Source organism: Cervus elaphus, chromosome 22 (genome assembly GCF_910594005.1).
Source record: "Cervus elaphus chromosome 22, mCerEla1.1, whole genome shotgun sequence".
Lineage (NCBI taxonomy): Eukaryota > Metazoa > Chordata > Mammalia > Artiodactyla > Cervidae > Cervus > Cervus elaphus.
In genome coordinates this window covers 14463306-14489874 of record NC_057836.1, presented here as the reverse complement: position 1 = coordinate 14489874, position 26569 = coordinate 14463306, and the positions used below count along the sequence as shown (strand labels likewise).

The 26569-nt window shown below is 43.3% G+C and overlaps 1 protein-coding gene across 1 annotated transcript in view; it reads right to left on the bottom strand.

Annotated features, from left to right (window-relative positions):
• GALNT8 (polypeptide N-acetylgalactosaminyltransferase 8) overlaps window positions 1-19735 on the bottom strand; it is a gene marked incomplete at its 5' end in the record, with an annotated part of 42722 nt that extends 22987 nt beyond the window's left edge. The window contains 2 exons of the mRNA XM_043880792.1: window positions 11477-11774; window positions 19267-19735. Of these exons, the coding sequence (XP_043736727.1) occupies window positions 11477-11774; window positions 19267-19735 (767 nt within the window). The remainder of the gene's footprint in view (window positions 1-11476; window positions 11775-19266) is intronic.
• Between the last annotated feature and the right edge of the window lie 6834 nt (window positions 19736-26569).

The window sequence follows — 26569 nt, the reverse complement described above, 5'->3', positions numbered from 1 at the left end:
GGCTGTTATAAATGCCACTATGAAAATTCTTGAATGAGTATGTTGGCATGTTTTCATTTTACTTATACACACATCTCATCCTAGGTGAAGATTCTTGGAGAAGGATCCTCTTGAGAGTCCCTTGGACTGCAAGGAGATCAGATAAGTCAATCCTAAAGGAAGTCAACCCTTAATATTCATTGGAAGGACTGATGCTGAAGCTGAAGCTCCCACTTTGGCCACCTGATATGAAGAGCTGACTCATTAGAGAAGACCCTGATGATGCTGGGAAAGACTGAAGGCAGGAGGAGAAGGGGACAACAGAGGATGAGATGGTTGGATGGCATCACTGACTCAATGGACAAGTTTGAGCAAGCTCCAGGAGTTGGTGAAGGACAGGGAAGCCTAGCAAGCTGCAGTCTATGGGGTCGCAAAGAGTCGGACAAGACTGAGTGACTGAACTGAACTGAACTGAAGACTGAAATTGTTAAGTCATGTGGTAACTCTATATTTAACAATGTGATGAACTGCTATACTGTTTTCTAAAGTGGCTGCATCATTTTACATTCCCACCAATAATAAATGATGGCTTTAATTTTTCTCCATGTTCTGGACAATATTTGCATTATCTGTCATTGAGATGATAGCCTTCCAGGAGTATGAAGTATTGTCTTACCCTTGCTTTGATTTCCACTTCCCTAATAGCCAACGGTGTGAACATAACTAATGGGGTGAACTCAGACATGACTCGGTGACTAGCACTTTCAGTTTTCACTTCATGGCTGATTCACTTTGCCTAGAGCAGAAGCTAACACAACATTGTAAAGCAACTATTCCAATAAAATAAGTTTTTTTAAAAGAATCAGAACACATTTCCTCTGATTACAGAACTGTCAAAAAAAAAATTCTCGGAAGGCAAAAAGGAACATTATAAGGCTTTGAGAAATCAGGAAACAGAACTTAAAAGTAAAACATAAATAAACACAAGTTGGAAAAAAATTAAAATGGGGAATTGCACAGCTAAGCTTTTCTCCCCAAATCAGTTCCTCCTTTTTCTTGCCACTCTAACATTGATGAAATGCAGAGTAATCGAGATTGACTCTGGAGACACATCAAGGGACTCCAAAAGGCCATGCAGAGAATTTCAAGTAACACTGAAAAGCCATACAGAAGTCTGCAAAAAGGATCTCTCCGTTCTCCTTGTTTCCCAGCACCTGACTGGCATGTGTGGACCAGTTCTGTCCAATAGAATTTCCTACAGTGATACACATGTTCTGTATATGCTGTCCATTGTGATCTACACTAGCCACGTGTGGCTAGTAAGCATTATAACAAGGCTATGTAAACTAAAAAAAAAACAAAAAAACTGCTTTTAAATTTAATCCATTTTTAATTCATTTAAATAGCCATATGTGACTGATGCTACCATATTGGATAGTGCAGTAAAATATAATAAAAAATATTTATTGGTTGGTTAATAGCTGGAGGAATTAATCTTTAGCAAATATTTCCAGTATAGAATTACAACTGCTCCCTCACCCTTAGTGGGCTTCCCAGGTGGCTCAGTGGTAAAGAATCCACCAGCCAAGCAGGAGAGGCAGCGGATGTGGGTTTAATCCCTCGGTCAGAAAGATCCCCTGGAGGAGGAAATGACAACCTACTCCAGTATTCTTGCCTGGAGAATCCCATGGACAGAGGAGCCTGGCAGGCTGCAGTCCACGGGGTCACAGAGAGGCAGACACAACTCTGCACACCCACATGCACTCACTCACCCTTAGCAACAGGAGGGTACAAAGGGAGAAATATATAAGGTGAGTAATTTCTAGATGTTAGAGCTATAAGTGTGTGCGAAGTCGCTTAAGTCATGTCTGACTCTTTGCAACCCTATGGACTGTAGCCCGCCAGGCTCCTCTGTCTATGAGATTCTCCAGGAAAGAATACCTGAGTGGGTTGCCATGCCCTTCTCCAGGGGATCTTCCTGACCCTGGGATCGAACCCATGTCTCTTATGTCTCCTGCATTGGCAGGCAGTTTCTTTACCACTAGCACCACAGCCAGATCCCAGATGTTAGAACTAGAAAGATAAGTTGTATGCAAATGACAACATTGCCAGAAACTGCTGTTGTGAAAAGCAAAAAAAACTGATATGCACACATGCAACAATTGCCAAACATCTTCTTATTGATACATTGGGGTTTCCTGAGGCAAGTTAGGAGGGCAGCAAGACCAGCTTCCTGGATGTCTGACTTGTGCAATCACACAGGTTCCGACACTTGTGAATTAACTTGATTTAATAATTTGCTATCACCATCTTGAAATATTTTTTAGTAATTTTTAAATAACAAGCCCCACGTTTTCATTTTGCACTGGGCCCTGCAAGTTTTGTAACTAATCTGGCCATGGCATTTTTCTGAACTCCCTGTTGAAGATTAACTATTGAAGCCCTGCCTTTCCATGTGTTTGTTTGTTGGAACTTAATATCTCCTTAGGGCTTCCCAGGTGGCTCAGGGGTATAGAATCTGCCTGCTAATGCGTGAGACACAGGAGATATGGGTTTGATCCTAGGTCAGGAAGATCCTCTGGAAGAGGAAATGGCAACCCACTCCAGTATTCTTTCCTGGAGAATCCTATGGACAGAAGAGTTTGGTGGGCTACAGTCCATGGACTTGAAAAGAGTTGGACACAAAAGAAGCACCTGAGCATGTAGGATCTACTTAAAACTCAATAAAGTTTATTGATTGCCCCGAATGGCCTTTCTCTGGTCTCTGAAAATTAAAGGGAGGGTGTGACCACTTGGAGACTGCCAGGGCTGGCATGTTTCTGGTATCAGACAACCATCCAGAAAACTGGAAAAACCAGTAGTGATGACCACCACTTTGCATCTTGCTGGTAGGCTGCCTTCTATGGGGTCACACAGAGTCAGACACGACTGAAGTGACTTAGCAGCAACAGCAGTAGCAGACATAGAAGGTCTATCCTCATATTATCTTATAATTTATGTGACATCTCTGAATCACTAAAATACTTCTTTCTCAGAGAAAATCCAAGGAGGACTTTCCTGGTGGTCCAGTGGATAGAAATCCATCTGCCAGTGCAGGGGACACAGGTTTGATCCCTGATGTGGGAATATTCTATATGCCGCAGAGCAACTAAGCCCACGTGCCACAGCTACTGAGCCGGTGCTGTAGGGCCTGTGCTCCACAACAAGAGAAGCCATCCAATAAGAAGCCCACGCACTGCAACAAAGAGTAGTCCCAGCTTGTCACAACTAGAGAAAGCCCTCACGCAGCAGTGAGCACCCAGCACAGTCAAAAATAAATAATAAATAAAATAAAATTTAAAAAGTCCAGGGAGTGGTCTTCCTATGTTCTCAAAGCGTGGTGGTTTCCAGGATGCCTTAGTTCTGGAATCCATCCACCAGAGCCATGTGGATTTTTTTTTTTTTTTTTATGGTCAGCAGGATGGAAGAGCACTCATTTGGTTTGTAAGCAGCAGACATGACTCATGTTATTCAAGTATAGAAGGGTACGTGAATCAGACATAGTTTGCATCCACACTAATACTTTCTAATAAGCCGTTTCATGACTTAGTCTCTATAGAATTCAACCTTAATGATCCAAAATGCGTCAGTTACCCACTGATCTCAGCATTTTATCCACACACCTAAAGACTTAAATGATGAAATTGAGGCAGGTTCCAAAGAAAGTAGGAGAAATGCAGCGATGCACACCCAGACACACCTTAGTCCAAATACCAAAAGCCAAAGATAAAATATTGAAAGCAGTCAGAGAAAAATGACTCACCACATACAAGGAGATCCTCAACAATATTAAGAGTTGACATCTCATTAAATACAATAAAAATAGAAGGTAGTGGGACAACATACTGAAATTGTCCAAAGAAAAAAGACTATCAACAAAGCATCTTATATCTTTCAAATGTGAAGAGGAAATAAAGGCAAGTAAACATTGAGAGAATTTGCTGGTAGCAGACTACCTTAAAAGAAATACGAATTTCTTTTTTTATACTTGCTTTTTATTATTTAACATTTTTTAACTTTTTATTTTATATTGGAGTATAGTTGATTAACAATGTTGTGATAACTTCAGGTATACAGTAAAGTGATTCAGTTATCTCTTATTTTTCAAATTATTTTCCCATTTAGGTTGTTACATAATATTGAGCAGAATTCCCTGTGCTATACAGTAGGTCCTTGCTGGTTACCTATGTTAAATATAGTAGCATATACATGTTTAGCCCAAACTTCCTAACTATCTCTTCCTCTTTCCTTCCCATCTGGTAACCCTAAGTTCATTCTCTAAGTCTGTGAGTCTTTTTAGGCTAAAAGCAAGTGATCTTGGGCCATAATGCAAATACACACACACACGCACACAAATGGGCAAAAACAAAGAGCACCAGTAAAGGTAACTGTGTAATTATAAAAGACAGTGTATTCCTTCTCGTAACTAATTTTAAAAGCAATTGTATTTTTTAAAGTGTATGTAATTGTATTATTGGGACTATAATATATAGCAATTTGATATACTTGACAAGACAGCACAAAAGAGATGGATGGGAGCAAAACTGTATTGAAGTAAGGAAATCACACCAGATGGTAAATTGAATCTACAGGAATAAGTGCAGAGAATCAGACATGGTAAATAAGATAAATATAACACACTGTAAATTTATACTTCCTCTCCCTTTTTCTCATCTTCTTTAATAGATATAAAATTATGTAATGTAATTATAATAGTATATTTTGGAGCTTGTACCATACAATTTGAAATATGTATAAAAATAATAGAAAAAAGGAGGAAGAGGGAATAGAGCTAAAAATATAATCTTCCTATATCTCACTGAAATAAGTCTAAACAGACTCTGATAAGTTAAGATGCACGTGACAAGCCCTAGAACAACCATTAAGAAAACAACTATAAAAATATACTGAAAAATTAAATTATTATACTGTTACATTTGAAAATAGCCACTTAATGTAAAAGACAAGCAGTAAGGGAGGAACAGAGGGAAAAGATGAGAGGCATTAGAAAACAAAAATAGAATGGCAGAGGTAAACCCAACTATATCAATAAAAACAATGATTGTGGGTGAATTAAGCAATCCAATCAAAAGGTAAATATTGTCCAATTGCATTTTTTTAAAAAAAGGTCCAACTATATGTTGTCTTTAGGAAACATTTTAGATCAAAAGATACAAGTAGGTTGAAAGTGAAGGATATATCGGCAGACAGCAACCATAAAAAGTTAGAGAGGTTATTCTAAAATCAGACAAAATAGATGGTAAAATTAAAATGTTGTTAGTTATAAAGGGAGAGACTTTGTAACCATAAAAGGATCTAACCATCAGGAAGATATACCAGTTTTAAACATTTATTCCTAGCATCAGAGTACCAAAATACATGAAGCAAACCCTGACAGACTGAAGAGAATAACAGACAATTCGACAATAATCACCGGCTATTTCAATACCCCACTTTCAAAGAAAGTGGAAAGGAAAGTGTTAGTCACTCAGTCCTGCCCAACTCTTTTCAAGTCCATGAACTGTAGTCTGCCAGGCTCCTCTGTCCGTGAGATTCTCCAGGCAAGAATACTGTAGAGGGTTGCCACTTGCTTCTCCAGGGGATCTTCCCGACCCAGTGATCGAACCCAGGTCTCCCCCATTGCAGGCAGAATCTTTACTGTCTGAGCCACAAGAGAAGCCCCGAACAACAACTAAACACAACATAAACAAGGAAGGTTTTCCTGGTAGTCCAGTGGTTACGAATATGCCTTGCAGTGCAAGGGACACCAGTTCAATCCCTGTTCCGGGTTGAACAAGCTCACATGCCTCGGAGCAACGAAGTATGCGCCACAACTAGGCAAGACTTAAACAACACTGCAGGCTTCCCTTGTGGCTCAGCTGGTAAAGAACTGGCCTGCAATGCCGGAGACCTGTGTTCGATCCCCGGGTTGGGAAGATCCCCTGGAGAAGGGAAAGGCTACCCACTCCAGTATTCTGGCCTGGAGAAGGAGAAAAGGAAAGATATTCCCATTTGAATGCAGTTCCAAAGAATAGCCAGGAGAAATGAGAAAGCCTTCCTCAGCGATCAGTGCAAAGAAATAGAGGAAAACAACAGAATGGGAAAAACTAGAGATCTCTTCAAGAAAATTAGAGATACCAAGGGAACATTTCAGACAAAGATGGGCTCAATAAAGGACAGAAATGGTATGGACCTAACAGAAGCAGAAGATATTAAGAAGAGGTGGCAAGAATACACAGAAGAACTGTACAAAAAAGAGCTTCACGACCCAGATAATCACAATGGTGTGATCACTCACCTAGAGCCAGACATCCTGGAATGTGAAGTCAAGTGGGCCTTAGAAAGCATCACTACGAACAAAGCTAGTGGAGGTGCTGGAATTCCAGTTGAACTATTTCAAATCCTGAAAGACGATGCTGTGAAAGTGCTGCACTCAATATGCCAGCAAATTTGGAAAAGTCAACAGTGGCCACAGGACTGGAAAAGGTCAGTTTTCATTCCAATCCCTAAGAAAGGCAATCCAAAAGAATGCTCAAACTACTGCACAATTGCACTCATCTCACACGCTAGTAAAGTAATGCTCAAAATTCTCCAAGCCTGGCTTCAGCAACACATAAACCGTGAACTTCCAGATGTTCAAGCTGGTTTTAGAAAAGGCAGAGGAACCAGAGATCAAATTGCCAATATGCGCTGGATCATCAAAAAAGCAAGAGAGTTCCAGAAAAACATCTACTTCTGCTTTATTGACTATGCCAAAGCCTTTGACTGTGTGGATCACAATAAACTATGGAAAATTCTGAAAGAGATGGGAACACCAGACCACCTGACCACCCTCTTGAGAAACCTGTATGCAGGTCAGGAAGCAACAGTTAGAACTGGACATGAAACAACAGACTGGTTCCAAATAGGAAAAGGAGTACGTCAAGGCTGTACATTGTCACCCTGCTTATTTAACTTCTATGCAGAGTACATCATGAGAAACGCTGGGCTGGAAGAAGCACAAGCTGAAATCAAGCTTGCCGGGAGAAATATCAATAACCTCAGATATGCAGATGACATCACCCTTATGGCAGAGAGTGAAGAGGAACTAAAAAGCTTCTTGATGAAAGTGAAAGAGGAGAATGAAAAAGTTGGCTTAAAGCTTAACATTCAGAAAACTAAGATCATGGCATCTGGTCCCATCACCTCATGGGAAATAGATGGAGAGACAGTGGAAACAGTGTCCGACTTTATTTTTGGGGGCTCCAAAATCACTGCAGATGGTGACTGCAGCCATGAAATTAAAAGACGCTTACTTCTTGGAAGGAAAGTTATGACCAACCTAGAAAGCATGTTAAAAAATAGAGACAAAAATAAACTCAAAATGGATTAAAGATCTAAATGTAAGACCAGAAACTATAAAACTCCTAGAGGAGAACATAGGCAAAACACTCTCCGACATAAATCACAGCAAGATCCTCTATGACCCACCTCCCAGAATATTGGAAATAAAAGCAAAACTAAACAAATGGGACCTAATTAAACTTAAAAGCTTTTGCACAGTGAAGGAAACTATAAGCAAGGTGAAAAGACAGCCTTCAGAATGGGAGAAAATAATAGCAAACAAAGCAACTGACAAACAATTAACCTAAAAACTATACAAGCAGCTCATGCAGCTCAATACCAGAAAAATAAACAACCCAATAAAAAAATGGGCCAAATAACTAAACAGACTTTTCTCCAAAGAAGACATACAGATGGCTAACAAACACATGAAAAAATTCTCAACATCACTCATTATCAGAAAAATGCAAATCAAAACCACAGTGAGGTACCATCTCACACCGGTCGGAATGGCTGCTATCCAAAAGTCTACGAACAATAAATGCTGGAGAGGATGTGGAGAAAAGGGAACCCTCTTACACTGTTGGTGGGAATGCAAACTAGTACAGCCACTATGGAGAACAGTGTGAAGATTCCTTAAAAAACTGGAAATAGAACTGCCATATGACCCAGCGATCCCACTGCTGGGCATACACATCTAGGAAACCAGATCTGAAAGAGACACGTGTACCCCAATGTTCATCGCAGCACTGTTTATATTAGCCAGGACATGGAAGCAACCTAGATGCCCATCAGCAGATGAATGGATAAGGAAGCTGTGGTACATATACACCTTGGAATATTACTCAGCCATTAAAAAGAATTCATTTGAATCAGTTCTAATGAGATGGATGAAGCTGGAGCCCATTATACAGAGTGAAGTAAGCCAGAAAGATAAAGAACATTACAGCATACTAACACATATATATGGAATTTAGAAAGGTGATAACGATAACCCTATATGCAAAACAGAAAAAGAGACACAGAAATACAGAACAGACTTTTGAACTTTGTGGGAGAATGTGTGGGTGGGATATTGCAAAAGAACAGCATGTATACTATCTATGGTGAAACAGATCACCAGCCCAAGTGGGATGCATGAGACAAGTGCTCCGGCCTGGTGCACTGGGAAGACCCAGAGGAATCGGGTGGAGAGGGAGGTGGGAGGGGGGATCGGGATTGGGAATACATGTAAATCCATGGCTGATTCATATCAATGTATGACAAAATCCACTGGAAAAAAAAAATAATAATAAAAAAAAAAAAATAGAGACATTACTTTGCCAACAAAGGTCCATCTGGTCAAGGCTATAGTTTTTCCAGTGGTCATGTGTGGATGTGAGAGTTGGACTGTGAAGAAAGCTAAGCGCTGAAAAATTGATGCTTTTGAAGTGTGGAGCTGGAGAAGACTCTTGAGAGTCCCTTGGACTGCAAGGAGATCCAATTAGTCCATCCTAAAGGAGATCAGTCCTGGGTGTTCATTGGAAGGACTGATGCTGAAGCTGAAACTTCAGTACTTTGGCCACCTCGTGAGAAGAATTGACTTATTGGAAAAGACCCCGATGCTGGGAGGGATTGGGGGCAGGAGGAGAAGGGGACGACAGAGGATGAGATGGCTGGATGGCATCACCAACTCGATGGGCATGAGTTTGAGTAAACTCCGGGAGCTGGTGATGGACAGGGAGGCCTGGCGTGCTGCGATTCATGGGGTCGCAAAGAGTTGGACATGACTGGGCGACTGAACTGAACTGAAACAACGCTTCAAATTGGTGAGACCTAGTGGCGTCCATAAGAACAGGCTACACAACAAAAGCAGATTGCTTTTAACTGTACATGCGCTATTCTTCACGAGAGGCTGTGTGCTAGAGCATATAATAAGCCTCAATAAATTTTAAAAGACTAAATTCATATGAAGTATGATTCTCTGATCACAGTGAAGTGGCATGAGAGATGAAAACAGAAAGATATTAGAAATTCACAAATAGGTGGAAATCAAAAAACACATTCTTAAATTACCATTGGGCCAAAGAAAAAGATTACATGGAAAATTAGAAAATAGGGAATACTATAAACAACTATCCACCAACAAATTTAAAAACAGGTTAAATTCCTATTAAAAAACACTTGCAACTCAATAATGAAAAGACAAATACCTTCTTAAAAGTAGAAAGTGTCTAAATGGACATTTCTCCATAGAAAATAAACAAATGGCCCACAAACACATGAAAAATGTTCAGCATTATTAGACAACAGGGAAATTTAAATCAAAACCACAGTTGTATACCACTTGGGCTTCCCCAGTGGCTCAGCTGGTAAAGAATCTGCCTGTAATGCAGGATACCTGGGTTTGATCCCTGGATTGGGAAAATCCCCTGGAAAAGGGCAAGGCTACCCACTCCAGTATTCTGGCCTGGAGAATTCCATGGACTATAAAGTCCATGGGGTCGCAAAGAGTCGGACATGACTGAGCGACTTGCACTTTGCACTTTCACACTCACTAAGATGGCTATGATCAAAAAACAAAAACAAATCTTGATAAGTATGTTAAAAAAAAATCAAAACTCTCATATGCTGCTAGAGGGAATATAAAATGATGCAGCCACTTTGGAAAACAGTCTGGCAGTTCCTTGGAAGTTTAAATATAGAGTCATCATATGGTCCAGCAATTCTACTCCTAGGGTATAACCAAGAAAAATGAAGACATATGTTCACACAAGAACTTGTACATAAATGTTCAAACCAGCATTATTCATAGTAGTCAAAAAGTGGAAATAATCCAAATGTCCATCAACTGGTAAACAGATAACAAAGAGGTGGTATACAACTGGACAACGAAATCTTATTTTACCATAAAAGGAATGATAGTGACAAATAAAGTAGTGATGAATGTTATAAGCTATAACATGAATGACACTTGAAAACATTATGCTACATACAGAATACTCCATGTTATATGATTCCATTTATACAAAATGTCCAGAAGAGGCAAGTCCATGGGGACAAAAAGCAAATCAGTGGTTGCCTAAGGATGAGGAAGTTGTAGGCAGACAGGGAGAGCCTGTGAGGAGGGGTAGGTTTTCTTTCAAAAGAGGTGAAAATGTTTTAAAATTGATAATGGTGATGAATAAACTAAAAATCATTAAATCATGCACTTTAGTAAATTGTATGGTATGTGAATTCATCTCCAAAAACTGTTATTTTTAAAATTTAGTAAGGAGGCAGAAAAAACTTACTAAAGAGAGGCAGAATGAGAAAAAAAAATAGGAAGGGAAAACAGAAGGAGAGAGGAAAGTTTCTTTAAGTTAAAATTAATAAGACCCTGGTGGTCCAGAGGCTAAGACTGCATCTAATGCAGGGGTCCCAGGTTCAATCCCTGGTCAGGGAACTAGTTCCCACATGTTGCAACTAAAGATCCTGAATGCCACAAAGAAAACTCACCTGAGCCAAATAAACAAATATTTTTTAAAATAAAGAAGGGTCCAAGCAGAGAATTTGAGAGAAACATTAGGGAGAACAGTAGCACTGTTAACTTCCTTCAACTTGCCCAAGTTGTTTCTCTCTCTCAGCCTCAGTTTCCTCATCTGTAAAATTATGAGTTTGACCCATCCTATCAGAATTCTCAAGAATCTGTGTTTCTCTGATACCTCTGCTCAGCTCTGAGGGGCTGTAAACACTTAAATCCATCAGTTATCTTCTCAGAGCTGCCATTATAAAATGGACTAAAGTCGAGAATTCTGCTCTGTCAGTCTTCCGGAACTTTCTACCCCCTGACCCACTTCCTCACGAATTTCTCACTTTCCCACACTTCTTTTCAACCCTTGACTTCTGCTACTCTTAAAATGTTAGTCATTCAGTTGTATCCAACTCTTTGCAACCCCATGGACAGTAACCCGCCAGTCTTCTCTGTCCATGGAATTCTCCAGACAAGAATACTGGAGTGGATAGCCATCCCCTTTACCAGGGGATCTTCCCAACCCATGGATTGAACCTGGGTCTTCTGCATCGCAGGCAGATTCTTTACCATCTAAGCCACCTCCCAAAGCTTGTCTTCAGACAACACTGAGGTCCCTAGAAAGCCTGTCTTGGTCCGTCTTACCTGGAATCTCGAGTGTCTGGGAGGGTACGATCCAGGGGCAACTGGTCACTGAGGTACACGTTATAGCCAAACTTCTGGAAGAGGTCCTCAGCCTCTTTCTGCTGAGCCTGAGAAAGGTCCCTACCCCACTTCCTGAAAAGTTCTGAGTCTGGGAAGAGAACCTTGTGGGGATTTTCCTTGAAGAAGCCACCCTCCTTGGCATGAGCTGTATCTGGAAAAGGATGCTTTTCATCTTTCACCATTGCCAGCCTGCCAACCCCATCTTCTGAGTGTTTCGTAGCCAGCTTCATAGTTTGTTCTGCAAACGAAGGGCAGGGGAGAAAACATCTCAGCCAGTTGTTAGCTACCGGGGCGTTACTTTCTCATCCACATTTCCTTGAAATGTTTTTCTCCCCAGACTTTTAGCAGGGTGCAACAGAACAAGTGTGCAAGGACTTGTAGATATTGGCAAGAGAAGACCTGGAGAGATGGTATTGTTATGGAAAGGTTGAATGAGCTTGCTCCAGGGTCCTGAGGTTGTGGTCAGGGCTAGATAGTGTGTGTTTGTCATTTTCGAGGGGAGCAGTTCGGGAGGATGACAAAGCCCAGAGCACACTGTGAAAGAGTGAGGCAGGAGCCTTTACAGAGGGGTAGCCGAGCGATTGGATCAGTTAATCACAGGACGCTGCAGGGACCCGGGTGACAGCGGGACTCGGGGCAGAGATGAAGACTGTGAATGGATGGCCATGGTATGGCCTGTAAGGAGGGAGAGAGTGTGTCGAGATTGGCAGGAAAGTGTCGGCTGAGGAAAGAGGACAGTCAGGCTTTCGTGATAAGTAACGGGCTGTTACAATAGTCTTCTGACTCCTTCCTTCAATGGAACCAAAAGAGCCCGAGATCACCCTCTCTCTCTCAAGCACGCCAACATCAATACCACCCACAGAGCAGCCATGGGTGACAAAGGCCAGAAAAGTTCTTCCACAACGAAAGGCATCAAGAAACTGGACAGACCTCCCTGGTGGTCCAGGGGGCCTGGACCTGTGATCAGGAAACTAGATCCCACGTGCTGCAACTAAGACCCAGCGCAGCCAAAGGAAAATTGGAGACTCCCAAACTGGAGAATGGTTATAATGCAGAGGTTCTCCTCCAGGAGTGAGAGTTCTGAGCTGCATGTAGGATTCCCCAGCCTGGGGGTCCCGCACCAGGAAAATGAGCCCCCATAGCATTTGACTTTCAAGACCAGAAAGGCTTAATTTTGAAGTCCCAAGGGACTGGGAGAAATAGAGATTTCACTTTTAAAGGGCACACACACAAAACCTCAGGCACACCAGGACCCAGAGCAAAAGCAGTCATTTAATAGAAGCCTGGGCAGACCTACCTACCTGTTGGTCTTAGAGAGTTTCCTGGGGGTGGGGGTTGGGGTGCTGTCACTCTGGGGACAGAGACACTGGCAGGAGCCATACTTGGGGACTTTCAATTGAACGAAAGCTAGAGTTGACTGATTAGTATTTTCCAAGTCCAACATTGACTATGACACTCCTCAGCATTCAACCCCAAAATGGTAATCATGGTGATAGCAACAGAGTAAAGGGACCAAGTAGGTGATTAAATAGTTAATCCCATTAGCGAGGTGTAAGTAGAAAAAAATATGGGAGACCTCTGTAAGTTAACCGTCACTTTAAGAAAGCAGGTTTGCTTAACCACAGAAGCAAGCAGGCTTCCTTAGCCACAAAACCATGCAACAGAAACACGAGACATGCCCCCAAACAATAAAAAAATGGTGGCATGAGCCCCACATCCTGCCCAGTGAGTTCAACAAGTTAATGATCCTTAGGGTGCGCTCTCTCTACACATCAAAACAATGGTTATGGAAAGATGGCATTTCAAAGTGAAAGGCACTCATTGTACTGAGACCTGGATAATTTTCCCATAGTGCCATGATAGTCCTGGCTTGACCATGTAGGGACAAGAAAACCAACCCCCCACCCAACCTGGAGAAGGGGCTGATGATGGAAGCATGACATCTACCCACGAATGAGGAAGAAGGTTTTCTCCCCCTCCCCACTTTTCCTTTGATTATAAAACTGTAGCCTGCTAAGTTCTTGTGGAAGCACCCTCTAGCCTACCCACTTTAAGCCTCTCAAGCATCCTATTCTAATCGGTTCAGCTCAGTTCATTTCATTCGCTCTGTCGTGTCCAACTCATTGCGACCCCATGGACTGTAGCGTGCCAGGCTTCCCAGAGCTTCCTCAAAGTCGTGTAGATTGAGTCAATGATGCTATCTAACCATCTCATCCTCTGTCACCCTCTTCTCCTCCTGCCCTCAATATTTCCCAGCATCAGAGTCTTTTCCAATGAGTCAGTTCTTCACATCAGGTGGTCAAAGTATTGGAGCTTCTTCAGCATCAGTCCTTCCAATGAATATTCAGGGTTGATTTCCTTTAGGAATGACTGGCTTGATCTCCTTGCAGTGACTTTGAACTCTACTCTATTAAGGGACTCTCAATTCCTATTCTAATAAATTCCTTACCTATCACTTGGCCTCTCTCACATGGAATTTTTTCTACTTTAAGACATAAAGCACCAGAGCTCTTCAAAGGCCCCCAAAATACCCACCTAGTGGTTTCGATTCAAAGGCACTCCACCAGAGGGACTTGCTTAAGGTCCCACCAATACCCGCTCTGTTGCTTTTCAGTCACTTCAGTTGTGTCTGACTCTTTTCGGCCCCATGGACGGTAGCCCACCAGTCTCCTCTGTCCATGAGATTTCCCAGGCAAAAGTACTGGAGTGCGTTGCCATTTCCTCCTCCAGGGGATCTTCTCGGGCCAGGGATTGAACCTGCATCTCATGCACTGGCTGGCAATTCCTTATCACCGAGTCACCAGGGGAGTCCCAGTCCTCCCTTAGAAACACACTAAACTCCAACCAAATTGACGGGATCACCTCTAGCTCATGTAGTACGATCCTGCAAGTTAGAAGAGAGAATCCCTTTTTCGGATGATTGCAGCCCTGGGGTACCAGCTTCAGGAGAGGACGGTCCCACTGTGTGAACCCCTCTGGACAGAGGCAGCTCCACACCACAGTACGCGGTTTGGTGTGCAAAACGTGGGCAGAATTTCAGCTACATGCCTAGCCCCTAAGAGGGATGCAGGGAAACCTGACCAGTGGGAGGAGGGTATTTTTGGAAGGTGACCTAAACCTGGCCCATGAATGAGAAGAGTCAACCACAGAAGTGCCTATGAGACGGAAAGAGGATGGTCAAAGCAAACCTGGAAAGAAAAATAAATGGAGGATCTTTCAGAGAAGGCTCCTGGGAACTAGCTCTCATAGTTGCTCAGGCAGAAAATAAAAATGGGAGCGGGATTTTCACACTATTCCAAATCAAATCATATTTTGATTCAAAGTCTTCTGTGCTAAGCACGGGGATCACAGAAAGGCCTTGGATTTTTGGGCCTTTAAACTCTCTTATACTCCTCTTTGGAGATTCTCTGGTGGCTCAGATGGTACAGAGTCTGCCTGCAATGCAGGAGACCTGGGTTCGGTCCCTGGATCTAGAAGATCTCTTGGAGAGGGAAATGGCAACCCACTCCAGTATTCTTGCCTGGAGGATCTGGTGGACAGAGGAGCTTGGCAAGCTATAGCCCACTGGGTGGCAAAGAGTCACACACGTCTGAGCAACCAACATTTTCACTTTTCACACTCTGCTCTGGGGGTTATCTGATCTTCCGCTCTCATTCACTGCTGTCAGTGGGAAATTGTTGACAATGGAAGCGCAGAACCCGGTGGGATGAAGACTGTGTTACTAGACCACCTCCAAGGCCCAAAGGGGACACACCCAAGTGTCACTCTGATGGGGCCTTTTAAGAACCCCCAGGGAAGTTCCAGAAAACTGGTTTAGAGTTATCAAGCCCTCCCACAATAGGGATATGATTATCATTATGTGTTTGCTTTGGCTCTTCACAGACTTCATAATTTGCTCAGGTGTCCTTACTGTCATGATTTTCTTCAGTCTTCTGGGAGATAAGGAGCAACCAGAAGGAGGGGTCGTTGAACAAGCGTTCCATTTCAGCAAGCCCTTCTGGAAAGAAAAGCATTTGTGATCTGGAAACGGGGTCCAGAAAACACTTTGAAATTCATCTCAGCGGGTAGGGAGTCCCTGACACCACGTCATTTCTGAGTGAATAGAACGTGTAGAGCATAGAGAACAACAAGCAAAGGAGGAACCGGTTGTGCAAAGAAAGAGATGGAAATAAACAGCTCTGGATGGCTTCTCAGGGCACATCGTGTCCCAGCGGGAGGAAAGACTAGCCAGGCTCTTGGCAGAACTCCTGCTATTTTAAGACCTGAGGAGGCTGACACAGGGTGGGTGAGCCAGAGAGCTGGTGTGGTCTGCGTGCTCAGCCAAGGAGTGACAGTGATGGCCAAGATACACAGACATCCTCTGGTGAAATTGCACGGGAAATGTTTGCATAGTCAACGTGCAAACCAGCCAAGGGCTCTCAAAGCCAGGGCCTCGGGAGCTGACAATCTTCTCTGTTTTCCCTAACTCTTTCCCCTGGATCACCCTTCTCTTCATCCCTGGCTGCTTGTCCTCTGTTCTCTCCTTCCTACACTCAGTCACTCACTCATCTACTTAATTTCTCTGTGCCAGGCCCAGGGCATAGAGTGGTAAAGCACATCACAAGACACTCATCTACTGAACCGTCCCCTGAGAAACCTTCCCTGGTGGCTCAGACGGTAAAGAATCTGCCTGCAATGCAGGAGACTCAGGTTCGATCCCTGAGTTGGAAAGATCCCTTGAAGAAGGAAATGGCAATCCACTCCAGTATTCTTGCCTGGAGAATCCCATGGACAGAGGAGCCTGGTGGGCTACAGTCTATGGGATCTGACATGACTGAGTGACTAACACTTTCACTTTGTGAAAACTGCCTTCCAGAAATCTGAACCACAATAACCTAAGTCTTGTGATGGGGGATGGAAACCATGCTTCATGCCTCCTTCTCTCTCCCCTCATCTATTTTCCCTTTTTTCCTCCCTATCAATTCTTCCACCCTCCGCCCTGGACATTTTCATTCTGGGCTCCATTTCTGTGCTCCTCTCTTTTCTCCTCTCTTGTCCCCTCTCCATATCTCCCCTTCTCTGATTTCTTCCCTTCCTTTCCTCTTCCTGTCTGACCTTCCATCTATCCCTCTGCCTCACCCTGAACCCTGACAAGGCTCAGTTCTTGTTTTTTTTGAAAGACACTCCCTAGGCTTCCCTGGTGGTCCAGTGGCTAAGAATCTGCCTGCCAATGCAGGGGGACATGGGTTTGATCCCTGGTCCAGGAAGATTCCACATGCAGTGGAGCAACTAAGCCGATGCATGCACACAACTGCTGAGCCTGTGCGCTAGAGCCCAGGAACTGCAGCTACGGAGCCCATGGGCTGAAACTACTGAAGCCTGGGTGTCCTAGCCCCCGCGCTCTGCAACAAGAGAAGCCACTGCAATGAAAAGCCTGTTCACTGCAGCTAGAGAGTAGCCCCTACTCTCCGCAACTAGAGAAAGACTGACTGCGACAACAAAGACCCACCACAGCCAAAATAACTAAAATAAATAAATAAACAGAATTATTTTTTTAAAGACATTCCCCAAGGCTATTATGCTAAGTGAAATAAGTCAGACAGAAAAAGACAAGAACTATATGACATCACTTATATGTGGAATCTAAAAAAAAAAATACAATAGACTAGTGAATATAACAAAAGAGAAAAGAGAAATAGACTCAGATATAGAGAACACACTAGTGGCTATCAATGTTTGCGGGCAACACAGGAGTAGGGCAAGGGGAGGCACAGATTGTTACTGGATGTAACGTAGGCTCATGCATGTACTGTACAACATGGGGAATATAGCCAATATTTTATAATAAATGTAAATGAAAAATAACCTTTGAAATTCTATAAAAATTTTAAAAATTAAAAAAATTAAACAAAAAGAGGAAATTTCCTGGTGGTCCAGTGGCTAAGACTCTGCACTCCCAATACAGGAGGCCTGGGTTTGATCCCTGGTCTGGAAACTAGATTCCACATGCCATGACTAAAAGGTATCACGTGGCATAACTAAAGGTCCTGCATGCTGCGATGTAGATCAGAGATTCTACACACCGCAACTGGGACGTAGTGCAGCCAAATAATTAAATAATCATTTTTTTAAAATTAAACAGAAAAAAAAGACACTCCCCACCACCCAGGCTCCACGGGCACACAGCCACACATCTGCGCAGTCGATTCTCTGCCCTCACATTCCAGACCCCTCTCCTCCAGGGCACGAGCATGAGATTCTTATCACGCGGGAAGCCCATGATTCCTGCCTTCACTGGAAGCAGATGCCAAGATACATGAAATTCACAGGAGGTAGAGTTTCATGGTGAGTTTTAAAAACAAACCCCAGAATTCCTGGGAAGAGGTTAAAATGTGCTGGACCCTGAGGGCATCATCTTAAGTGAAAAAAGCCAAAGACAAATATTATCGGGTCTCATTGATGTGTGGAATCTAAAAAGAATGGGGGGAAATGAGTTCATAGATGCAAAGAACAGGGACTGCCCTGGCAGCCCGGTGGCTAAGACTCCGCACTCACAGCGCACGGGGCCCTGGTTTGATCCTTAGTCAGGGAACTAGATTTCACATGCTGCAACTAAGAGGTCTGCATGCTGCAACTAAAAAAAGATTCTCAAAGATCTTATATGAGGTGCAGTCAAATATATATATATATATAGTTTAAAGATACAGGGAACAGATTAATGGTTGCTAGAGGCAGGCTGGGGGTGAGCAAAGCGTGTAAAGAAGGTCAAAAGCTACACAATCCCAGTTATAAAATAAATAAGTCCTGGAGATATAATGTACAGTGTGGCAACTATAGTCAATAATGCTGTATTGTTTAAAAGCTGGGGATAGAGTCAATCTCAAAAGTTCTCATCCCAAGGAAAAAGTGTAGAACTGTGTGAGACAGCAAATGTTAATCAGATTTATTGTGACCATTTCACGAAAGATACAAATATTGAATCCTTATGTCCTACACATGAAATTAATGTAATCCTATGACTTATTTGAAAAGACCCTGATGTTGGGAACGATTGAAGGCAGGAGGAGAAGAGGACGACCGAGGATGAGATGGTTGGATGGCATCACTGACTCAATGGACATGAGTTTGAGTAAACTCTGGGAGTTGGTGATGGACAGGGAGGCCTGGCGTGCTGCAGTCCATGGGGTCGCAAAGAGTCGGACATGACTGAGTGACAGGACTGAACTGAACTATATGTCAGTTGGGCTTCCCAGGTGGCACTAGAGGTAAAGAATCTGCCTGCCAATGCAGGAGACTCAGAAGAAACGGGTGCTATCCCTGGGTCAGGAAGATCCCCTGGAGGAGGGCATGGCACCCCACTCTTGGAGAATTCCATGGACAGAGGAGCCTGGAGGGACACAGTCCATGGGGGTGGCAAAGAGTCAGACACAACTGAGCAACTAAGCAGCTGCAGCATATGCCAACTTTAACTCAATTTTAAAAAGAGGTTGACCTGTAGGACACATCAGCCAGGGGGCTCTTTCTGCACAGACTTCACCAGGGTGTGTGTGCCCCCCCTGAGGTGCACACACACACACACACACACACACATACACACAGCCTGTTCCCCTCCATCAGCTGCTGGCTCTGAGTCCCACTAATTCTCCCTCCTTTTTCCCTCCACACCCCTTTATTCTGTGCCCCTAAACACACCCTCACAGGCACAGACAGGCACACACACCGTCCCTTTCGAGTCAGTTCTGCTGACTTACTCAGATGCAGCAAATCCGCCTCCAGTCGAGAGAGTCTGTCCATCACTGTCCCATTCTGTTCAGACGGAGCAAAATGCAGCTTCTTCTGATGATCCCCCAGGATCAACTCCTGTACAATCCTCTTGGTGTAAAACATCAGGAGGAGGTTGAGAGCGAAGACCAGCGGCAGCCCGATGCTGAGGACTCTGAGGACATTTCTCCTGAGCATGTTATTCTGTCCCTGGCTCTGCGGCTCCCCGGGGGCCGAGGGGAGTGTCACTGCCCAGGCAGGCTGAGGATCACAATGAGCTGAGCCCGGACTGTGCTGGCTGCATAGAGGATACCCTGGCCGCTGAGCCAGATGCTCTGAGTAGGAAAGCCGCGCTGGGCTGCCTGGTTCTCCCCGGGCAGCGTCAAGCGTGCGGAATGTGTCATGGCAGCCGCCCAAGGATGGGCAAGTCACCTGGGCACACCTTGTGCAGAAGTCAGGTTACTGCTTGCTCCCGGAGCCAGCGGAGGCTCTTCTCTCTCGGTTCTGTTTGATTTCCTTTTGGTTCTGAATGTTTCTTCTCTCTGGTAGGAACCCTTAGGAGACTCACCGAAAGGGCGTGTGAGGTCTAGACCTGTGAGTGTAGCAGAGAAGAAACAGTAGGAGGGAAGAATCCACTGAGTGAGAAGTTTCTGGACCACGTGCTTTTTGAGAGCAAGGATGGCGTCTGAGATGTCTTTTTCGCCGGTGGCTCAGTGGTAAAGAACCCTCCTGCCAATGCCAGAGACACAGGACATGCAGGTTCCATCCCTGGGTCAGGAAGATCCCCTGGAGGAGGAAATGGCAATCCACTCCAGTAGTCTTGCCTGGAGAATCACATGGACAGAGGAGCCTAGAGGGATATAGTCCGTGGGGTCACAAAGAGTTGGACACGACTGAGCGACTGAGCATGCTTGCATATAGGGTCTTGAAAATTATAGGTCTGCAACAGTTGTCAGTTCAGGAAAACTTCCTGCGGGTTCTACCTAGAAGCAGATGAGTGAGCTGAAGGGGGCCCACTGGGGTAAGCCCCAGGGCTCAGCCTTGCTTCTCTAGTCACTGCCCAGCTCTGTACACTGAGGTGCTAGCCTCCCCTCACCTTCAGCTTCCAGTAACTCTTCTGCCCCACACCTTGCACCCACTGCATGCTTTGGACAAATCACCTGATTATCATCATCACAGATTAACATTTAAAATAGTTCCCCAGGGCTTCCCTGGTGGTCCAGTGGTTAAGAATCCACCTGTCAACGCAGGGGACAAAGGTTCAATCCCCAGTCAGGGGAGATCCCACATGCTTCAGAGCAACTAATGCCACAACTACTATTGACCCTGCTCTCTAGAGCCCATGAACCTCAACTACGGGACTCTGAGTGCCCTAGAGTGTGCTCCTCAACAAGAGAAGCCACTGGAATGAGAAGCCCCCGCTCGCCATAACTAGAGAAAGCCCGCATGCAGCAGTGAAGACCCAGCAGAGAAAAAAATAAAATAAATAAATATTTTAAAAATAATAATAGTAAAATAGGTACCCAGAGCCCCAAAGTTCAAAGTTCTTAACTAAGGGTTGAATCGCTTCATAATATCATCCACTCTGTCCCAGGTCCCCAAACACAGCACATGCAGACGAGTGTGGATTAAAGCAAAGACATAGGGTTTTAGGAAAAGCAGGTGGAAAGAAAAAGAACCAAATGAAAAGTAATCAGTTCTTTTGTTTTCATCAGTTTTTCCCTTGCGTTCACATGCAAATTAGAGTCAAAAGAAATTTTAAATGGCTGATTGCTTCCGTTTCTGATGCAAAGTGGAATGGACCCACTTGTCTCTATTCCTCTCCACAAAGAATAACCAAAAGCTCTGGCCACTGTACATCAGACTTTAAAAGGTGGAGAGAATAGAGCAGATCAGCTAGAGATCTTGAGACCTGAGGAAAAATTCAGTAGTGAGTTCCCCGGTTTCACTTTTCAGCTGAGGGGTCCTAGACTGAACATTGAGAAGTTGCCAACCTGTCCATATCAACAGGCAAAAACTATAAAAGCACCGAGAAATGCCTGCTGTTTATACACAAAGGGGCAGTCTAGCAAGACAGAAAACCTTCAAATAATAACTGCCCTACTCCAGGGATTTCTCTGATTGTCCAGTGGCTAAGACTCTGCACTCCCAGGACAGGGCGCCTGGGTTCAATCCCTGATCAGGGAACTAGACCCCACATGATGTGCGCCTAAAGATCCCACATGCTGCAACTAAGACCCAGTGCAGCCAAGTAAGCAAAGATTTTTTAAAAACAAAAACAACAACCAAAAAACTGCCCTTCTCCAGCCAAACAGCCCTGAAAACCCATCATATCAGGACCAGTCATCAACAAAGACCACACGGGAAGCCTTCACTCCTACCCCCCTTCTCCAGCTGTGACAAGGGGCGCCTTCCACCATCCCCCTTCAGGATGGAGTCAGAGAGCCGTAACTTTTCTCCCTGTTCCCTGTGATGTCAGTAAGAACAGCACTGAAGTGTCCCTCTCTCTCTCAGCCAATGTGGTGTCAGCAGAGAGCTCAAGGGGAAACTGAACTTCCTCCCCCTCCACAACAATAATGAGGCCTCCCTCCCCCAGGTGTCAATGGAGGCCAAGTGGGAAGCCTAGACTTTCACCCCTCCCTGTCATAACGAAGTGGCATCTCCCTTTCCCCACCAGAGCAGTGTCAGAAAGTCCTGCTAAAACAGAAAATTTAAACAAGACACAGAATCTCATGATATAATACCAAAATGTCCAGGATGCAATAATAAAAAAAAAAAATTATGTGCCGTACCAAGAACCAGGAAAATCTCAACTTGAATGAGAAAAGGCAATCAACAGACACTAAAAGCAGTAGGACACAGATGTTGAAACTGTTTTATAAGGGTTTTAAAGCAGCCATTAGAAAAGTACTTTGACAAGCAGTTAACAAACATGCTTGAAAGAAATGAAAAAAATAGTAAGTCAGCAAAGAAGTAGAAAATCTCAGGAAAGAAATAGAAGACATAAAGGAGAACCAGATGGAAATTTTTTAACTGGAAAGTAAAATAAATAAAAATTTTAAATGGTTTCTGTCTGTCTGTCTGTTAGTTGCTCAGTCGTGTCCAACTCTTTGCAACCCCACGAACTGTAGCCCGCCAGGCTTCTCTGTCCATGGAATTCTCTAGGCAAGAATACTGGAGTGGATTGTCATTCCCTTCAATTACAGTGTCTTAAATCCTCCTGGGGGAAAAAATAGCTATTCAATCATTAATAATGTCTGTCTTTTCTTTCCCTTGCATACAACCTCCAGCCAGACAGTAAACATTTCAGAACGGGTTGCTTTTGTCGATCATAAATGCTGACTTCTTAGAAGGAAATTCCAGCCCCCTTCCATACTTCACCACTAAAATTTCTGCTCGTTCTATGATCACTAAAGGATAGTATGTCCTCAATAGTTTAAACTGTACCCTTTCTTAACCAGTTACAAATATCTGCGTAATTTCAGAGGATTCATTCATTTGACAAGGAATAGGGTTGATGACAGTGGCTAAGAAAAAGCTTATTTGTGGATTGTGAGCATGCGTTGTAAGGAAAGAGAAATAAATCTCTTTTAAGTGGTAGGACCAGCCCGCGGTAGGCACTGGGTGCTTGTGATCTCATCTGGCCTTCATAACCACCCCGTGATGGGAGGACTATTACTCCACATCACAGATAAGGAAGCAGAATCAGAAGGTAAGCACTCTGGATTAGGTTGTACTTGTTTCAGCTTTTTAATCACACTTTTTTATGCTATGGGGCTTCCCTGGTGGCTCAGCTGGTAAAGAATCCACCTGCAATGTGGGAGACCTGGGTTCGATCTCTGGGTTGGGAAGATCCCCTGGAGAAGGGAAAGGCTACCCACTCCAGGATTCTGGCCTGGAGAATTCCATGGACTGTTACAGCCCATGGGGTTGCAAAGAGTCAGACATGACTGAGCGTCTTTCACTTTTTTATGCTGTAGTTTGGGGGATTAGTACAGATAAACTACAGAGTTTTTCTTTTGCACAGATATCCATGTTCTAACGTCCTTCCTGACCTCCTGGACTGGTTGCCTATATATTTGTCATTATGGTAAAGTGTATGTATGATGCAGAAACAAGAGTTCCAAGGCAACAGTTGTTCGCTTCAACTGCTTAGCCAGGAGTGGGACTATAAGATTGTAAGATGCCTTCCCTCACCACCCCCAAAATCATAAGGTGAGCCAAATTGTTGAGTAGGAAATTCACTTTAAAGATGGCCTTTCCCATTGATAATCAAGAGGCTTAGACAAGTTTTTCCACCAGAACAACAGAGGAAAGAGAATCACACTGCAAAATTAGCACTGTAAAATCTAACGCATATGTACATAATTAGGAAGAGCCAATGGTGTAATCAATACAATTGATAAACATTTAACTTTGAGAAATAGTAGAGCAACAGGATTCCTTGCAATTAGTTCATCAGTTCTGAGTGCTTATCAAAGAATAGAGTTGGGCCAAGGAAAAAAAATAGCCTTAAAAATGGACCAATATAGATGGCAGAACAAAGCAACATAAGAAGAGAGGATCTGGACTCACAACCAAAACAGTCTGGCTTTTTTCTTTGTTTTTTTATCACATCTGGTTGTGAGTTTCATCAGAGACCTAGCCAGAAAGTCTTGGCCATTATTATCAGAACTAGAGTAAATGTAAGTTTTATGTAATTGTCCATGCCCAGACTTGTCCATGTAATTCACTTTCATAAACCTTTAAACTCAGTTCTTCAAATGTTATCTGATGGATGATATTTGAAGCACGATCTTAATTACCAGCTGCCACCTGCCAGCAACAGCTCAGCTTCTGTTTCATTTAGGCATTCCAGTGAGACTTTAAATAATTCAAGGTGAAACTATCCTTTTGAAAAAAAAATATATGGAAGAAGCACTAAGGAAAAGATATTCAGGAATTTCAGACAAGTGCTGGTTAGTTTGTTGGGTTTGAGAAAGTGGTATCTCTACCTTACGTTGAATTTACTGAAGATTCAGCTGAAAACAAGGACTTCCCAGGTGGTTCAGTAGAAATGCATCCACCTGCCAATGCAGGAGACAAAGACATGTGGGTTTGACCCCTGGGTCAGGAAGATCCCCTGGAATAGGAAATGACAACCCACTGCAGTATTCTTGCCTGGAAAATTCCATGGATAGAGGTGTTTGACGGGCTGCAGTCCATAAGGTCACAAAGAGTCAGACCCAACTGAGCACACACATGCAGTTGAAAACATACAAGAAAACACCACAATGCTTTAAAAAAAAAAATTCTGGAATCAATGTCTGCTTCCAGCTATGACAGAGTATTTGGAATCAGATTGTCCCTCTTGACAAGACTATAAAACTGAACAAAATATATGAGACACTGGTTTTCAGGCAGTAGGCAACAATTAACTGTAATCCCTAAGAGAACGGAAACATGAGATGAACCCTACATTTACCCCCATCTCTCAATCTGGAGATCATTTTGCAACCATGGAGTAAGATAGTAAGCCCCAAGCAGAATCAGAGAGCAGAGTTTGGCAGTTGCTAAAGCATCTGTAAATTTCAGGGCAGGGAACCAAAAAGTTAAAGGAGCTACATAGAAAGAGGAAGATTTCTGAGGAGTCCCTCCAGATTCCCAGACAAGGGAATGAGCCAGGGAGAAACTCCACAAGGTCTAGTGAGCAAACTGCTACAGGCCTGAGGCATAACAAAGATGCTAGAGATCACACAGTCTTGGTAGATAGGGGAATTCTGGCTGAGTCACGAAGAAGACATCTTAGTAAAAACACCCTGAGTATTCTGCTAAGACAGTAGGAAAACCACTGCTTACATGTAAGAACCATGCCCAAGGATAAAGAACACTCTAATCTCATCACTTCATCGCAAATAGAGGGGAAAACAGTGAAAACAGTGGCTGACTTTCTTTTTCTGGGCTCCAAAAGCATTGCAGATGGTGATTGCAGCCATGAAATTAAAAGATGCTTACTCCTTGGAAGGAAAGTTATGACCAACCTAGACAGCATATTAAAAAGCAGAGACATTACTTTGTCAACAAAGGTTTGTCCAGTCAAGGCTATGGCTTTTCCAGTAGTCATGTATGGATGTGAGAGTTGGACTATAAAGAAAGCTGAGTGCCAAAGAATTGATGCTTTTGAACTGTGGCGTTGGAGAAGACTCTTGAGAGTCCCTAGGACTGTAAGGAGATCCAACCAGTCCATCCTAAAGGAGATCAGTCCTGGGTGTTCATTGGAAGGACTGATGTTGAAGGTGAAACTCCAGTACTTTGGCCACCTGATGTGAAGAGCTGACTCATTTGAGAAGACCCTGATGCTGGGAAAGATTGAAGGCAGGAGGAGAAGGAGACAACAGAGGATGAAATGGTTGGATGGCATCACCGACTCAATGGGCATAAGTTTGGGTAAACTCCGGGAGTTGGTGATGGACAGGGAGGCCTGACATGCTGCAGTTCATGGCGTCGCAAAGAGTCAGACATGACTGAGCGACTGAACTGAACTGAACTGAAAACCCACTCTGAGACCAAAACAAGTCTCAACAGTATCAAGGTAAGTTTCCAGTATATTGACAGAACAAAACTCAACATTCTTTAAAGGAAAACAACACGAACAAGATGCTTTACAAGGATTCATTCAGTGCTCGCTTCGGCAGCACGTATACAAGGATTCATTCACAAGGTCAAGGATACAATTGCAAATTCCTGGACATATGGAGAAGAAGAAAAATGTGACCCATTAAAACACAAGTCAACAGAAACTGACAGAAGGTGACTCACATGTGGTCATTCAAACACTAGGACTTAAAAATGGCTATTATAAAAATGTCCAAGAACTTAAAGAAAGAGATGGGCATATGAATGAAGAGGTGGTGAACTCTCAATGAAAAAAGTAGAAACTCTAAAAAAGAACCAAATGAGAGTTCTAGAATTGAAATTTATAAGTATCTGAAATTAAAAATTTACCAGGTGGACTTAATAGCAGACTGGCAACTTCAGACAAAAAGGTCATTAATTTCCAGATCTATCAATAGAAATTATCCAATGTGAAGGGAAAAAAAAGATAAAAAATGATTTTTAAAATCATTTTCTTGAGCTGCAGTCTCTTCTTCTTTGTTTCATTTCCTTTCATGCATCTCTTTGGCTGTCTCTCTTTCCTTTGAATGTCCAGCTCAGCAGAGAGCTTTCTGGTCTACTGTAGACCACTTATTAGAACATCTTGGCATCTTCCTCCTCCACATTTGTAGGTTTTTCTTCCTTCTTTAATTGCCCTTT